The sequence below is a fragment of the Haliotis rufescens genome, unplaced genomic scaffold (assembly GCF_023055435.1).
Source record: "Haliotis rufescens isolate VD_foot unplaced genomic scaffold, xgHalRufe1.0.p SCAF_98, whole genome shotgun sequence".
Taxonomy (NCBI): domain Eukaryota; kingdom Metazoa; phylum Mollusca; class Gastropoda; order Lepetellida; family Haliotidae; genus Haliotis; species Haliotis rufescens.
The window spans coordinates 1017390-1033293 of NW_025964392.1; the positions used below are offsets into that span (position 1 = coordinate 1017390).

Consider the following 15904-nt stretch of genomic DNA (forward strand, 5'->3'; position numbering starts at 1 on the left):
TTGTGACGGCGTGATTGTCTGGACGTCATTTCCGGCGTACGGCGTCATGGGCGACGGCCTTGGTTACGGGGGACTGCATGCAGCTGAAAGTTGAAAAATGCTACTTTTACAAACTTTTAGGGGTTGGTGTGGTTAAAGGACGGGCTGCACGTGTGAACAGGTATATTTCTAAGGTTTAGAAGTAATAAAATAGAGTATCTATTGAGAACTAAGGGCGAAAAACGGAGCGGCAGTGCAAAATAAGACGAATGTGAAGATGTAGGCAAAGCTGAGAGTTCTAATTTTTGATTGAAATATGAGTGGTGGGCCATTCCCGGAGGTACTGCAATACCGGGTCAACCCGTGATGAGGGCGGAGCAAGCCCCGTGGCACCTCATCCCATTCTAAAAATCAGTTTAATATCGATGTCTCCATTAGGAGACGTATCAGATATTAAGCTGATAAGAACAGATACTTTTTTTTTTTTTTTTTCTTTTTGATAATAAATTTAATGCACAAAATTGAAAATACAGTCGCGGACAGCGCAAAAGGGCATACCACTCCACTATAAAAACAAAATATCACAAAAGGGCGTGGAGTGGCAGCGATAACAGAGGCAAACTAAAGAAGAAATATACTTTAGTATTACTTTTGAAAGGCTAAGATGTAGGAGCGAAATAATGACCTAGGTCATGTCAAATACAGAGTTTCACAGAGGAATCAAAATCACAAGAATCACTTTAAACTCTGTGACGCACGGTGCAAACTAGCTAGTGTCACTGGTACCATGAAGTATTTGTATGGCACATCCTGTGGAATCACATAGTCATTGGGATGAGCCCACACCTTGGCACAGACAACCTTCTCAACCAAACGCTTATGTAGGGCCTCCTTTCCAGGTTCTGCTTTTAGGCGATCCTTAACAACAGCCTTCAAGCTGGATGTACTGATAGATATGTCAGAGTCCGTGTCTGTCCTGATCACTTTCGTATGAACTTCCCATGATGTTTTCTCCTTAATATTGGAAGGGGCTCTGTCTCCAATGGCTCTCATCTCCATCGACGCCCTTTGAATCGCTGGTACTGTTACAACAACTTCCTTGTCTTCAGTTTCCTCCATATCCGAGAAGTCCACACTTGGTACACTAAGGAGGTCATCATCATCTGTAACACTACTGTTGTCTACATCCTCTTTTTCCATCTGGTCAGCCCAACTCATGGTCCCTTCCTGAGATGGAGGTACCTGTGCTTCAGAATCACTATCCCTGGGTCCATGAAGTCCGTCTGGCATGTCCATGACTGCCATAGCAGCATCTGTCGGGGAAGACTGATCAACAATAGTAGGGAGCACATCTTCAGGCACAGTGGTAGGTTTACCTTTCTTCGTAACTAGATCCTCCGGCATGTCCATGACAGCCATAGCAGCTTCCGTCTGGGAAGGTGCATCGTCCAACTCCAAGTCAGGCACAGGGGAAGGTTTACCTCTCTTCCCATCTCTACTCACAACCGACTTCTTCCTCTTGGCAACCCCTTTCACAACATCAGAAACAGCAATGTCCGAATCCTCAGAATCCATGGCATCAGACGAATCAGCTGAAACACTGGCACCCACCTGTCTATTAACAACACGAGAAGACAAGGTAGTGGTGGGACATTGAGAGCGAACATGACCATGGGTGTGGCATTTAAAGCAAATGGGTAGTCTCCCTGGGGCTGTGATGAGCATGCTCTGCTTCTCCCCGAATTTCACTATGTGGGGTATACGCTCCTTCTCATCATCAGTCAGTTCCATTTTCACGATGCGTACACCAGAAAAAATATCAACACCTTCAATCGTCTCAAACTCACGCAACACATCCAGTACTTTCCCAAACTTTGAGAAATAGTTCCTCAAAAAGTCGCTCCGTACAGTGGCATGAAGCCAGTGGACTCTCAAGGGCACCATAAACTTGCCATAGCTGTAAAAGTAGATTTTGTCACTTCCAACACGTACACACTGCAGCTTCAATAGTTCCTGAGCACACACAACACTCTTCATAGTAAGATATACTTGCCCATACCTCTCGGTCTTCCAAATGCCACTACAATCTTGCAAGTCAAACTCCGGAACAGACGACTTCAGGTAGGATACAAACTCCTGAACAGTGGATACCTTAGCAGTAAGGTAGACACGCAGAGTCCTGGCAACAACGTCCTGATCCACATATTCCACAGGGATGGGTCCTTCGTTGATAGCTGCAGTCAAAGCCATGGTGAAGAAGTAAGGAGACTAACTAAAGTCACACGACTGCAGAGCAGACGATGCCTTACGTAGACCTGGTGAAGGAAGCGACAGTAAATACAAGGTAAAAATGGCAGAATACACACAAAAGCATATACAGTCTGAGAAACTCCCGAAGGAGGGGATCACATCTGGATTTGGCTAAGACACAACACTTTGATCTTAGCCAAAAGGCCGAGAAGCGATGCCGGTTGCCGGCTTGCGCCGCCAAAGTACATCTACTGACACAACATACCATTTAGCTGCTGTTTATTTACATGAAGCGCTTAAAATCAGTGGCCAGCAATATTACATGCACAAATGAGTAAAAATGTTGACAGCACACGAGTGCGACACCCGAATGCTAGACGTTTGTGAAGATATTCAGCGTCTTTGATGAATGTAAAAATGGAGTAAATAGACCCATTTTGCTATGTATAAAGAGTGCGCCGATAAAACATGGCCAGACGTTGGGTAAACGTCCTGCAGCGACCCAGTCCAACGTGAATACCGGCCGCGACATTAGGACTTAATGAGTGGAGTCGGGGAGGCAAGGGGAGACAGGCCAGCTTGAATTAGCTTGGGCCCGACTTTGACAGAGTCGCGCGTGGGTAAGAAGAGTGACAATCCCATCCAAATTGCCCCAATGTATTAAATAAACTAAAGGTAAAGATACTTAAGGTGTCCAGTAAAGCGAAAAATTAATGAATTGTATGAAAAATTGCACTGAAGACGAAACAAAAACGACTGAACTGTAATGAATATTGGAAAATGAACTCACTTGCACAAAGTGTAACGACGCATCAGGCGTGTGTGTAGTTCTTTAAACATCTATTTAGGGGGATGCGACGTTGAAAAACATCTTGTAGTGACGAAGCAGACTGTTGTTGTGACGGCGTGATTGTCTGGACGTCATTTCCGGCGTACGGCGTCATGGGCGACGGCCTTGGTTACGGGGGACTGCATGCAGCTGAAAGTTGAAAAATGCTACTTTTACAAACTTTTAGGGGTTGGTGTGGTTAAAGGACGGGCTGCACGTGTGAACAGGTATATTTCTAAGGTTTAGAAGTAATAAAATAGAGTATCTATTGAGAACTAAGGGCGAAAAACGGAGCGGCAGTGCAAAATAAGACGAATGTGAAGATGTAGGCAAAGCTGAGAGTTCTAATTTTTGATTGAAATATGAGTGGTGGGCCATTCCCGGAGGTACTGCAATACCGGGTCAACCCGTGATGAGGGCGGAGCAAGCCCCGTGGCACCTCATCCCATTCTAAAAATCAGTTTAATATCGATGTCTCCATTAGGAGACGTATCAGATATTAAGCTGATAAGAACAGATACTTTTTTTCTTTTTCATAAAATTTATTAGACCAAGAATTGAAACAGAAAATACACAAAAGGAGACAGTAGGACCACTACCTACAAAATAAAAAGCCTATCACAGTGGTGAGGTAGTGGCCATAACAATAGAAGAACTAGAAGAATAATGCTGAAAGAAGATAACAAAAAATCAGGCAACAGCCATAGTGAGCACAAAGTAACACAGTCAGTTTCCAGTGGAATCAAAATCTCTCACTATTTCTTTGCACACTTGGCCAAATCAGATAATGTTACTGTCAATGTGAAGTTTTGGTAAGGCACATCCGGGGGAAGCACATAGTTGGGGAGATTGGACCATACGTTGGTGTTAACGACAGCCTGTAACAACCGCTTGTGTACGATAGCCGCTTCATGTCCTTCATTCAGTCGATCCTCCACAAAAGTGTTTAAACTTGACATGTAGATGTTTACATCCGGGTATTCACCACTGGTCCTCGTCACTCTGACATTAACTTTCCACGATGTTGTCTTCGGAGTACTGGTTCCTTGAATGGCTCTCATTTCCGTCGACGCTCTCTCGGGGACAGTTACAACAACCGTGTGGTCACGGTTCTCCTCCACATCGGAATCGTGCACACTCGGAACACTCAACATGTCGTCATCATCATCATCCGAAGCACTGGAATCTGCATCATGTCGGTCCATTTGTTCCGCCCAACTGGGCACAGAAGTAGGTACATCCTTTGGTCCAAGAATAATCTCCTCACTGGCAACTTCCCCAGGCATGTCCATCAGTGCCATAGCAGAGTCCAACTGGGAAGGAATGTCGTCCTCAGGCACGGGGGCAGTTTTCCCTTTCTTTGCGCTCACGAGTGAATCAGACTGCTTCCTCTTCAAACTTAGGGCGGAATCCATATCATCGTCTGTAGGAAAGACTTCCGGCTCTTTAGCCTGAGTAGCAGACTGTGGCTGTGGTCTCTTCCTTTCTTTAGGCTTGACTGTGGGAGGGTCCGAGTCCATTCCATCTGAATCAGAATCACTACTGTTGACTTCTGTTGTCCTGGGTTTCGGATCTGGAGCACTAGCCGGACACTTAGCACGCACATGACCATGAGTGTGGCACTTGAGGCAAATAGGTAATCTCCCTGGGGCCGTAATAAGCATACTCTGCCTATCCCCGAACTTCACAATGTGAGGAATCCGCTCTTTTTCATCATCTGTAAGTTCCATTTTCACTATGCGAACTCCTGAATAGATGTCCACACCATCTATCGTCTCAAATTCCCTCAACACATCAAGAACTTTTCCATACTTGGCGAAATATTTCCTCAGAAAGTCACTCCTCACTGTGGCATGAATCCAATGAATACGCAATGGCACCATAAACTTGCCATAACTGTAAAAGTACACCTTATCCTTCCCAACAGCAACACACTGCAGCTTCAAAAGGTCCCGGGCACAATCCACATTCTTCATCGTAATGTATATCTGTCCATACTTATCCGTCTTCCAGATACCTCTACAATCGGCCAAGTTGAATTCCGGTACAGACGTCTTCATGTAGGACACAAACTCCTGAGTAGAAGATACCTTGGCAGTAAGGTAAACACGCAAAGTCCTGGCAGCAGCCTCCTGGTCCACATACTCAGCTGGAATGGGACCCTCGTGGACAGCTGCAGTGAAAGCCATGATGAAGATGCAAGGAGACTAATGAAAGTCACACGACTGCAGAGCAGACGATGCCTTACGTAGACCTGGGAAGGAAGCGGCAGTAAATACAAAGCAAAATGCAATAATACACACAAGCATGTAAAGTCTCATAAACTCCCTAAGGAGAGGATCGCTACTGGATTTTGGCTCAGATACTACACTTTGATCTTAGCCAAAAGGCCGAGAAGCGATGCCGGTTGCCGGCTTGCGCCGCCAAAGTACATCTACTGACACAACATACCATTTAGCTGCTGTTTATTTACATGAAGCGCTTAAAATCAGTGGCCAGCAATATTACATGCACAAATGAGTAAAAATGTTGACAGCACACGAGTGCGACACCCGAATGCTAGACGTTTGTGAAGATATTCAGCGTCTTTGATGAATGTAAAAATGGAGTAAATAGACCCATTTTGCTATGTATAAAGAGTGCGCCGATAAAACATGGCCAGACGTTGGGTAAACGTCCTGCAGCGACCCAGTCCAACGTGAATACCGGCCGCGACATTAGGACTTAATGAGTGGAGTCGGGGAGGCAAGGGGAGACAGGCCAGCTTGAATTAGCTTGGGCCCGACTTTGACAGAGTCGCGCGTGGGTAAGAAGAGTGACAATCCCATCCAAATTGCCCCAATGTATTAAATAAACTAAAGGTAAAGATACTTAAGGTGTCCAGTAAAGCGAAAAATTAATGAATTGTATGAAAAATTGCACTGAAGACGAAACAAAAACGACTGAACTGTAATGAATATTGGAAAATGAACTCACTTGCACAAAGTGTAACGACGCATCAGGCGTGTGTGTAGTTCTTTAAACATCTATTTAGGGGGATGCGACGTTGAAAAACATCTTGTAGTGACGAAGCAGACTGTTGTTGTGACGGCGTGATTGTCTGGACGTCATTTCCGGCGTACGGCGTCATGGGCGACGGCCTTGGTTACGGGGGACTGCATGCAGCTGAAAGTTGAAAAATGCTACTTTTACAAACTTTTAGGGGTTGGTGTGGTTAAAGGACGGGCTGCACGTGTGAACAGGTATATTTCTAAGGTTTAGAAGTAATAAAATAGAGTATCTATTGAGAACTAAGGGCGAAAAACGGAGCGGCAGTGCAAAATAAGACGAATGTGAAGATGTAGGCAAAGCTGAGAGTTCTAATTTTTGATTGAAATATGAGTGGTGGGCCATTCCCGGAGGTACTGCAATACCGGGTCAACCCGTGATGAGGGCGGAGCAAGCCCCGTGGCACCTCATCCCATTCTAAAAATCAGTTTAATATCGATGTCTCCATTAGGAGACGTATCAGATATTAAGCTGATAAGAACAGATACTTTTTTCTTTTGAATAAAAACGTTTTATTCCAATGAGGAAATGAAAATACAATTGCGGACAGCGCATAAACAGCTTACCACTCCACTATAAAAGACGGTATCACAAAAGAGTGTGGAGTGGCAGCACTAACAAAAATGGAAACTAGAAGAAGAAAAAAGGGTTTTGACACAGTCATAGAATGAAGACAGTTCACTTTGAAACAGCAGCATCATCAACATCACCATCATCATCATCATCATCATCATCATCACTAACATCGTCCGAGTCACAAGGGGGAAGAAACGAATTGACGGTATAAACCCCTGAACCCAGATGAGTACACTCTTTGGCATTTATGTCCGCTACCACCACGGCACGTAACCTGTCTCTCATCAATTTCCTGTGGCCATGACGGAATTGTTCCGACCATTCTCCAAGAAGGTCCTCTGGGAACTTAACAAACACACGTCCTTTGTTCCGAATTAGTGTCACTTTCAAAGGAAGTAAGTCCTGGGCAGCATTGACAGGTGGAGGCAAGGTTGGTCCTGGAAGTTCATCAGCAGCGGAAGGTAAGTCTGTGGGAGCAGGTTCAGTTGTACTTGTGGAAGTCCGGTCAATCAAGGTGGCAGGTAATTCTGGTAAACTGGTGTCCAGCTGGGAAGACTGTTCTGCCCAACTGGGCGGGGATGCTTGGCTGACTGACATCTGTGCAGAGGTGTCCATTATCTCTCCCGCAACCTCCCCAGGCATGTCCATCTCCGCCATGGCAACATCCGTCTGGGAAGGAGGCATGTCAACTACAGTAGACGGAACGTCCTCTTGTAAGGTAGTAGGTTTCCCTTTCTTTTCCTTCACACTCACGACTGATGACTGTTTCCTCTTTCCAACACCTCGCACTACAGGGGGAATCGGGTCTACAACAACATCCTTGTCAGAAACATCTGGCTTTTCTGGAACAGGCAACTCAGGAATAACTAGGACACTGTCCTTGGTCTTCGGGCACTTAGCCCTCACATGACCATGTTTGTGACACTTTAGGCAGATGGGGAGACGTCCCGGAGCTGTAATAAGCATAGATTGCTTCTCACCGAATCTCACAATATGAGGCAATGCCTCCTTCTCATTTCCTGTCAGCTCCATCTTGACAAGGCGAACGCCAGTAAACACATCCTCGCCGTCAATCACGTGGTACTCCCGGAGGACCTCTAACACCTTGCCATACTTCCCAAAGAAATCTTGAAGAAAGACACTCCTGATAGTGGCATGCAGCCAATGTACACGAAGAACCACCATGAACTTCCCATAGGAATAAAAGTACAACTTGTGGTCGCCACAATTCACACACTTTAGGTCAAGGAGAGTGTCAACATCCGCTGCGGTCCTCATGGTGAGGTAGATCTGTCCGAAGTGCTCGGTCCTCCACACCCCTACACAGGCACTAACACGGAATCCAGGAATACAGGCCTTTAAAACTTCCATAAAATCCTCGAGAGATGACACCTTGCCAGTGTAGTAGACACGGACAGTCCTGTTGGCCGAATCAAGGTCCACGTACTGATCTGGGATGGGCCCATGATCGACTGCTGCAGTGTACGCCATGAAGGGTAAGTGCGAGGTGACCACTTAAGGTCTCACAACTACGAGTAGCTGATGCCTCACGTAGACCTGAGAAATGAAAGTCAAGGTTAAGCACACACAATAAAAAAGCAGCAAGTCAATGTGAAAACTCCATAGGAGAGGATCGCTAATGGATTTTGGCCCAGATACTACACTTTGATCTTAGCCAAAAGGCCGAGAAGCGATGCCGGTTGCCGGCTTGCGCCGCCAAAGTACATCTACTGACACAACATACCATTTAGCTGCTGTTTATTTACATGAAGCGCTTAAAATCAGTGGCCAGCAATATTACATGCACAAATGAGTAAAAATGTTGACAGCACACGAGTGCGACACCCGAATGCTAGACGTTTGTGAAGATATTCAGCGTCTTTGATGAATGTAAAAATGGAGTAAATAGACCCATTTTGCTATGTATAAAGAGTGCGCCGATAAAACATGGCCAGACGTTGGGTAAACGTCCTGCAGCGACCCAGTCCAACGTGAATACCGGCCGCGACATTAGGACTTAATGAGTGGAGTCGGGGAGGCAAGGGGAGACAGGCCAGCTTGAATTAGCTTGGGCCCGACTTTGACAGAGTCGCGCGTGGGTAAGAAGAGTGACAATCCCATCCAAATTGCCCCAATGTATTAAATAAACTAAAGGTAAAGATACTTAAGGTGTCCAGTAAAGCGAAAAATTAATGAATTGTATGAAAAATTGCACTGAAGACGAAACAAAAACGACTGAACTGTAATGAATATTGGAAAATGAACTCACTTGCACAAAGTGTAACGACGCATCAGGCGTGTGTGTAGTTCTTTAAACATCTATTTAGGGGGATGCGACGTTGAAAAACATCTTGTAGTGACGAAGCAGACTGTTGTTGTGACGGCGTGATTGTCTGGACGTCATTTCCGGCGTACGGCGTCATGGGCGACGGCCTTGGTTACGGGGGACTGCATGCAGCTGAAAGTTGAAAAATGCTACTTTTACAAACTTTTAGGGGTTGGTGTGGTTAAAGGACGGGCTGCACGTGTGAACAGGTATATTTCTAAGGTTTAGAAGTAATAAAATAGAGTATCTATTGAGAACTAAGGGCGAAAAACGGAGCGGCAGTGCAAAATAAGACGAATGTGAAGATGTAGGCAAAGCTGAGAGTTCTAATTTTTGATTGAAATATGAGTGGTGGGCCATTCCCGGAGGTACTGCAATACCGGGTCAACCCGTGATGAGGGCGGAGCAAGCCCCGTGGCACCTCATCCCATTCTAAAAATCAGTTTAATATCGATGTCTCCATTAGGAGACGTATCAGATATTAAGCTGATAAGAACAGATACTTTTTTTTTCTTTTTGATAATAAATTTAATGCACAAAATTGAAAATACAGTCGCGGACAGCGCAAAAGGGCATACCACTCCACTATAAAAACAAAATATCACAAAAGGGCGTGGAGTGGCAGCGATAACAGAGGCAAACTAAAGAAGAAATAACATACAAATACTGGGTTGTCAGTCAGAATGATTAAGAAAACAAGTTACGAGGAACAAGTCCACATTAGCTGTGTCCATAAACGTGGTCTAATGTCTAATCTACATACAGTTTACAACTTTGAAGCAGATCTGATCTCTTCTTCAGTGAGCGACATGGTATAAAATGTATTCTTCTGAACACCAAGAGACTGTAAAGACAACCTATTCTTATGCACTTTATAGGTAAGTAGTATACGAATAGCGTCCCGGATGGCTGGTCTCTGATCCTGTGGAAAAGAACGCACACAGTTAGTCACATCGTATCTTTTCTCAGTAACCTTGTAGCTCCCACGTGATTCATCCCAGAAAAGCTTGACAAGAAAGTTCCACTTCTTTCGCAGGAGATGGAGTCCCTCCTTATGTTCCTGCTGATACCGTAGGTTCACAAACACCGGTAATGAAGTTAAATCAAAAGGGTTCTTTTGGGGAAGAAAACGATCCGTGGCCTGCCGATTAGCACTGGTAGAAGTTGATCCAGACCCCTGTACAGAATCCACACTATCACCTTCATCCTCAACACCTGGAATACTTGTATCACTACAGTCAACACTCCCTTGGGACGCCGTACATTCCATGTCCGTCTGTTCCGCCCAACTTGGCATGGTCTCCTCAAAATCCTGAGATGAAGGTACCTGTGATGTATCTGGTTGTGTAGCAACGTCCTTGGGTCCAGCACCCTCCCCAGGCATGTCCATATCTGCCATGACAGCATCCATCTGTGAAGGTGCATCATCTTCTGAATCCGGCACAGTGGTAGGTTTTCCTTTCTTCTCTCTCCTGTCAACACTCTCAGCTGGCTGCTTTCTCTTGTTAACTCTCGCCGAGACCTGCGAATCCATATCATCAGCTGAATCTGTAGGAGCACTGACATCAACCTGTTCCTTGGCACGAGTAGCCGAATCATTCTTGGGGCACTGAGAACGGACATGTCCATGGGTATGACATCTGAAACAGATAGGCAGTCTTCCTGGTGCAGTGATCAACATACTCTGTTTGTCCCCGAATTTCACAATATGCGGTATGTGCTCCTTTTCAGTCTCAGTAAGTTCCATCTTCACTATCCGGACTCCAGAGAAAATATCAACTCCGTCTATTGACTCATACTCCCTCAGGACATCCAACACTTTCCCAAACTTCGAGAAATAATCCTTAAGAAAGACACTCCGGACAGTGGCATGTAGCCAGTGAACTCGCAAAGGCACCATAAACGTGCCATAGCTGTAGAAATACACCTTGTCGTTCCCGACACTAACGCACTGTAAATCCAAAAGTTCCCGAGCACAGTCTACATCCTTCATGGTTAGGTACACTTGACCATATCTTTCTGTCTTCCATACTCCTCTACAGGCAGACAAGTTGAACTCAGGCACAGAAGTCTTTAAGTACGACACAAGCTCCTTCACAGACGATATCTTGGCGGTCAAGTAAATCCTCACAGTCCTAGCAACAACGTCCTGGTCCACATACTCGGCAGGTATGGGACCCTCGTTGACTGCTGCAGTGAAAGCCATGGTAGATGCAAGGAGACTATTAAAAGTCACACGAATGCTATGCAAACGATGCCTTACGTAGACCTGTAGATAAAATGGCAATAAAGTACAAAGCACAAAGTGAACATGTAACAAAACATAAACAGTCTGACTGACTCCCTAAGGAGATGATCGCTTCTGGATTTGGCCAAGATACTACACTTTGATCTTAGCCAAAAGGCCGAGAAGCGATGCCGGTTGCCGGCTTGCGCCGCCAAAGTACATCTACTGACACAACATACCATTTAGCTGCTGTTTATTTACATGAAGCGCTTAAAATCAGTGGCCAGCAATATTACATGCACAAATGAGTAAAAATGTTGACAGCACACGAGTGCGACACCCGAATGCTAGACGTTTGTGAAGATATTCAGCGTCTTTGATGAATGTAAAAATGGAGTAAATAGACCCATTTTGCTATGTATAAAGAGTGCGCCGATAAAACATGGCCAGACGTTGGGTAAACGTCCTGCAGCGACCCAGTCCAACGTGAATACCGGCCGCGACATTAGGACTTAATGAGTGGAGTCGGGGAGGCAAGGGGAGACAGGCCAGCTTGAATTAGCTTGGGCCCGACTTTGACAGAGTCGCGCGTGGGTAAGAAGAGTGACAATCCCATCCAAATTGCCCCAATGTATTAAATAAACTAAAGGTAAAGATACTTAAGGTGTCCAGTAAAGCGAAAAATTAATGAATTGTATGAAAAATTGCACTGAAGACGAAACAAAAACGACTGAACTGTAATGAATATTGGAAAATGAACTCACTTGCACAAAGTGTAACGACGCATCAGGCGTGTGTGTAGTTCTTTAAACATCTATTTAGGGGGATGCGACGTTGAAAAACATCTTGTAGTGACGAAGCAGACTGTTGTTGTGACGGCGTGATTGTCTGGACGTCATTTCCGGCGTACGGCGTCATGGGCGACGGCCTTGGTTACGGGGGACTGCATGCAGCTGAAAGTTGAAAAATGCTACTTTTACAAACTTTTAGGGGTTGGTGTGGTTAAAGGACGGGCTGCACGTGTGAACAGGTATATTTCTAAGGTTTAGAAGTAATAAAATAGAGTATCTATTGAGAACTAAGGGCGAAAAACGGAGCGGCAGTGCAAAATAAGACGAATGTGAAGATGTAGGCAAAGCTGAGAGTTCTAATTTTTGATTGAAATATGAGTGGTGGGCCATTCCCGGAGGTACTGCAATACCGGGTCAACCCGTGATGAGGGCGGAGCAAGCCCCGTGGCACCTCATCCCATTCTAAAAATCAGTTTAATATCGATGTCTCCATTAGGAGACGTATCAGATATTAAGCTGATAAGAACAGATACTACACTTTGATCTTAGCCAAAAGGCCGAGAAGCGATGCCGGTTGCCGGCTTGCGCCGCCAAAGTACATCTACTGACACAACATACCATTTAGCTGCTGTTTATTTACATGAAGCGCTTAAAATCAGTGGCCAGCAATATTACATGCACAAGTGAGTAAAAATGTTGACAGCACACGAGTGCGACACCCGACTGCAAGACGTTTGTGAAGATATTCAGCGTCTTTGATGAATGTAAAAATGGAGTAAATAGACCCATTTTGCTATGTATAAAGAGTGCGCCGATAAAACATGGCCAGACGTTGGGTAAACGTCCTGCAGCGACCCAGTCCAACGTGAATACCGGCCGCGACATTAGGACTTAATGAGTGGAGTCGGGGAGGCAAGGGGAGACAGGCCAGCTTGAATTAGCTTGGGCCCGACTTTGACAGAGTCGCGCGTGGGTAAGAAGAGTGACAATCCCATCCAAATTGCCCCAATGTATTAAATAAACTAAAGGTAAAGATACTTAAGGTGTCCAGCAAAGCGAAAAATGAATGAATTGTATGAAAAATTGCACTGATGACGAAACAAAAACGACTGAACTGTAATGAATATTGGAAAATGAACTCACTTGCACAAAGTGTAATGACGCATCAGGCGTGTGTGTAGTTCTTTAAACATCTATTTAGGGGGATGCGACGTTGAAAACGTCTTGTAGTGACGAAGCAGACTGTTGTTGTGACGGCGTGATTGTCTAGACGTCATTTCCGGCGTACGGCGTCATGGGGGACGGCCTTGGTTACGGGGGACTGTATGCAGCTGAAAGTTGAAAAATGCTACTTTTACAAACTTTTAGGGGTTGGTGTGGTTAAAGGACGGGCTGCACGTGTGAACAGGTATATTTCTAAGGTTTAGAAGTAATAAAATAGAGAATCTATTGAGAACTAAGGGCGAAAAACGGGGCGGCAGTGCAAAATAAGACGAATGTGAAGATGTAGGCAAAGCTAAGAGTTCTAATTTTTGATTGAAATATGAGTGGTGGGCCATTCCCGGAGGTACTGCAATACCGGGTCAACCCGTGATGAGGGCGGAGCAAGCCCCGTGGCACCTCATCCCATTCTAAAAATCAGTTTAATATCGATGTCTCCATTAGGAGACGTATCAGATATTAAGCTGATAAGAACAGATACTACACTTTGATCTTAGCCAAAAGGCCGAGAAGCGATGCCGGTTGCCGGCTTGCGCCGCCAAAGTACATCTACTGACACAACATACCATTTAGCTGCTGTTTATTTACATGAAGCGCTTAAAATCAGTGGCCAGCAATATTACATGCACAAGTGAGTAAAAATGTTGACAGCACACGAGTGCGACACCCGACTGCAAGACGTTTGTGAAGATATTCAGCGTCTTTGATGAATGTAAAAATGGAGTAAATAGACCCATTTTGCTATGTATAAAGAGTGCGCCGATAAAACATGGCCAGACGTTGGGTAAACGTCCTGCAGCGACCCAGTCCAACGTGAATACCGGCCGCGACATTAGGACTTAATGAGTGGAGTCGGGGAGGCAAGGGGAGACAGGCCAGCTTGAATTAGCTTGGGCCCGACTTTGACAGAGTCGCGCGTGGGTAAGAAGAGTGACAATCCCATCCAAATTGCCCCAATGTATTAAATAAACTAAAGGTAAAGATACTTAAGGTGTCCAGCAAAGCGAAAAATGAATGAATTGTATGAAAAATTGCACTGATGACGAAACAAAAACGACTGAACTGTAATGAATATTGGAAAATGAACTCACTTGCACAAAGTGTAATGACGCATCAGGCGTGTGTGTAGTTCTTTAAACATCTATTTAGGGGGATGCGACGTTGAAAACGTCTTGTAGTGACGAAGCAGACTGTTGTTGTGACGGCGTGATTGTCTAGACGTCATTTCCGGCGTACGGCGTCATGGGGGACGGCCTTGGTTACGGGGGACTGTATGCAGCTGAAAGTTGAAAAATGCTACTTTTACAAACTTTTAGGGGTTGGTGTGGTTAAAGGACGGGCTGCACGTGTGAACAGGTATATTTCTAAGGTTTAGAAGTAATAAAATAGAGAATCTATTGAGAACTAAGGGCGAAAAACGGGGCGGCAGTGCAAAATAAGACGAATGTGAAGATGTAGGCAAAGCTAAGAGTTCTAATTTTTGATTGAAATATGAGTGGTGGGCCATTCCCGGAGGTACTGCAATACCGGGTCAACCCGTGATGAGGGCGGAGCAAGCCCCGTGGCACCTCATCCCATTCTAAAAATCAGTTTAATATCGATGTCTCCATTAGGAGACGTATCAGATATTAAGCTGATAAGAACAGATACTACACTTTGATCTTAGCCAAAAGGCCGAGAAGCGATGCCGGTTGCCGGCTTGCGCCGCCAAAGTACATCTACTGACACAACATACCATTTAGCTGCTGTTTATTTACATGAAGCGCTTAAAATCAGTGGCCAGCAATATTACATGCACAAGTGAGTAAAAATGTTGACAGCACACGAGTGCGACACCCGACTGCAAGACGTTTGTGAAGATATTCAGCGTCTTTGATGAATGTAAAAATGGAGTAAATAGACCCATTTTGCTATGTATAAAGAGTGCGCCGATAAAACATGGCCAGACGTTGGGTAAACGTCCTGCAGCGACCCAGTCCAACGTGAATACCGGCCGCGACATTAGGACTTAATGAGTGGAGTCGGGGAGGCAAGGGGAGACAGGCCAGCTTGAATTAGCTTGGGCCCGACTTTGACAGAGTCGCGCGTGGGTAAGAAGAGTGACAATCCCATCCAAATTGCCCCAATGTATTAAATAAACTAAAGGTAAAGATACTTAAGGTGTCCAGCAAAGCGAAAAATGAATGAATTGTATGAAAAATTGCACTGATGACGAAACAAAAACGACTGAACTGTAATGAATATTGGAAAATGAACTCACTTGCACAAAGTGTAATGACGCATCAGGCGTGTGTGTAGTTCTTTAAACATCTATTTAGGGGGATGCGACGTTGAAAACGTCTTGTAGTGACGAAGCAGACTGTTGTTGTGACGGCGTGATTGTCTAGACGTCATTTCCGGCGTACGGCGTCATGGGGGACGGCCTTGGTTACGGGGGACTGTATGCAGCTGAAAGTTGAAAAATGCTACTTTTACAAACTTTTAGGGGTTGGTGTGGTTAAAGGACGGGCTGCACGTGTGAACAGGTATATTTCTAAGGTTTAGAAGTAATAAAATAGAGAATCTATTGAGAACTAAGGGCGAAAAACGGGGCGGCAGTGCAAAATAAGACGAATGTGAAGATGTAGGCAAAGCTAAGAGTTCTAATTTTTGATTGA

General features: G+C 45.0%; 1 protein-coding gene, 5 non-coding genes and 4 pseudogenes across 6 annotated transcripts; all 10 read right to left on the reverse strand.

The window, feature by feature from the left end:
- Positions 1-297: 297 nt before the first annotated feature.
- LOC125377736 lies at positions 298-492 on the reverse strand. The gene has a single exon (XR_007219781.1). It is a non-coding gene; the product is annotated as a U2 spliceosomal RNA (small nuclear RNA).
- Positions 493-498: 6 nt separating this feature from the next.
- Positions 499-15562, reverse strand: LOC125377721. Its single transcript, XM_048391772.1, has 2 exons — positions 15508-15562; positions 499-2294 (listed from the first exon to the last, which is right to left on the reverse strand). The coding sequence occupies exon 2, from the start codon at positions 2227-2229 to the stop codon at positions 715-717; it is 1515 nt and encodes a 504-aa protein (XP_048247729.1). The 5' UTR covers positions 2230-2294; positions 15508-15562; the 3' UTR covers positions 499-714.
- LOC124127225 lies at positions 3423-3604 on the reverse strand (annotated as a pseudogene).
- On the reverse strand, positions 5293-5460 carry LOC125377745 (annotated as a pseudogene).
- On the reverse strand, positions 6438-6618 carry LOC125377730 (annotated as a pseudogene).
- LOC125377743 lies at positions 8220-8377 on the reverse strand (annotated as a pseudogene).
- Positions 9355-9541, reverse strand: LOC125377734. The gene has a single exon (XR_007219779.1). It is a non-coding gene; the product is annotated as a U2 spliceosomal RNA (small nuclear RNA).
- LOC125377732 lies at positions 12403-12595 on the reverse strand. Its single transcript, XR_007219778.1, has one exon. It is a non-coding gene; the product is annotated as a U2 spliceosomal RNA (small nuclear RNA).
- Positions 13572-13764, reverse strand: LOC125377737. Its single transcript, XR_007219782.1, has one exon. It is a non-coding gene; the product is annotated as a U2 spliceosomal RNA (small nuclear RNA).
- On the reverse strand, positions 14741-14933 carry LOC125377741. Its single transcript, XR_007219783.1, has one exon. It is a non-coding gene; the product is annotated as a U2 spliceosomal RNA (small nuclear RNA).
- Positions 15563-15904: the final 342 nt, after the last annotated feature.

Bases quoted from the DNA above. Each gene is read 5' to 3' on its own strand.
- LOC125377721 (XM_048391772.1), bottom strand. From the start codon at position 2,229: ATGGCTTTGACTGCAGCTATCAACGAAGGACCCATCCCTGTGGAATAT.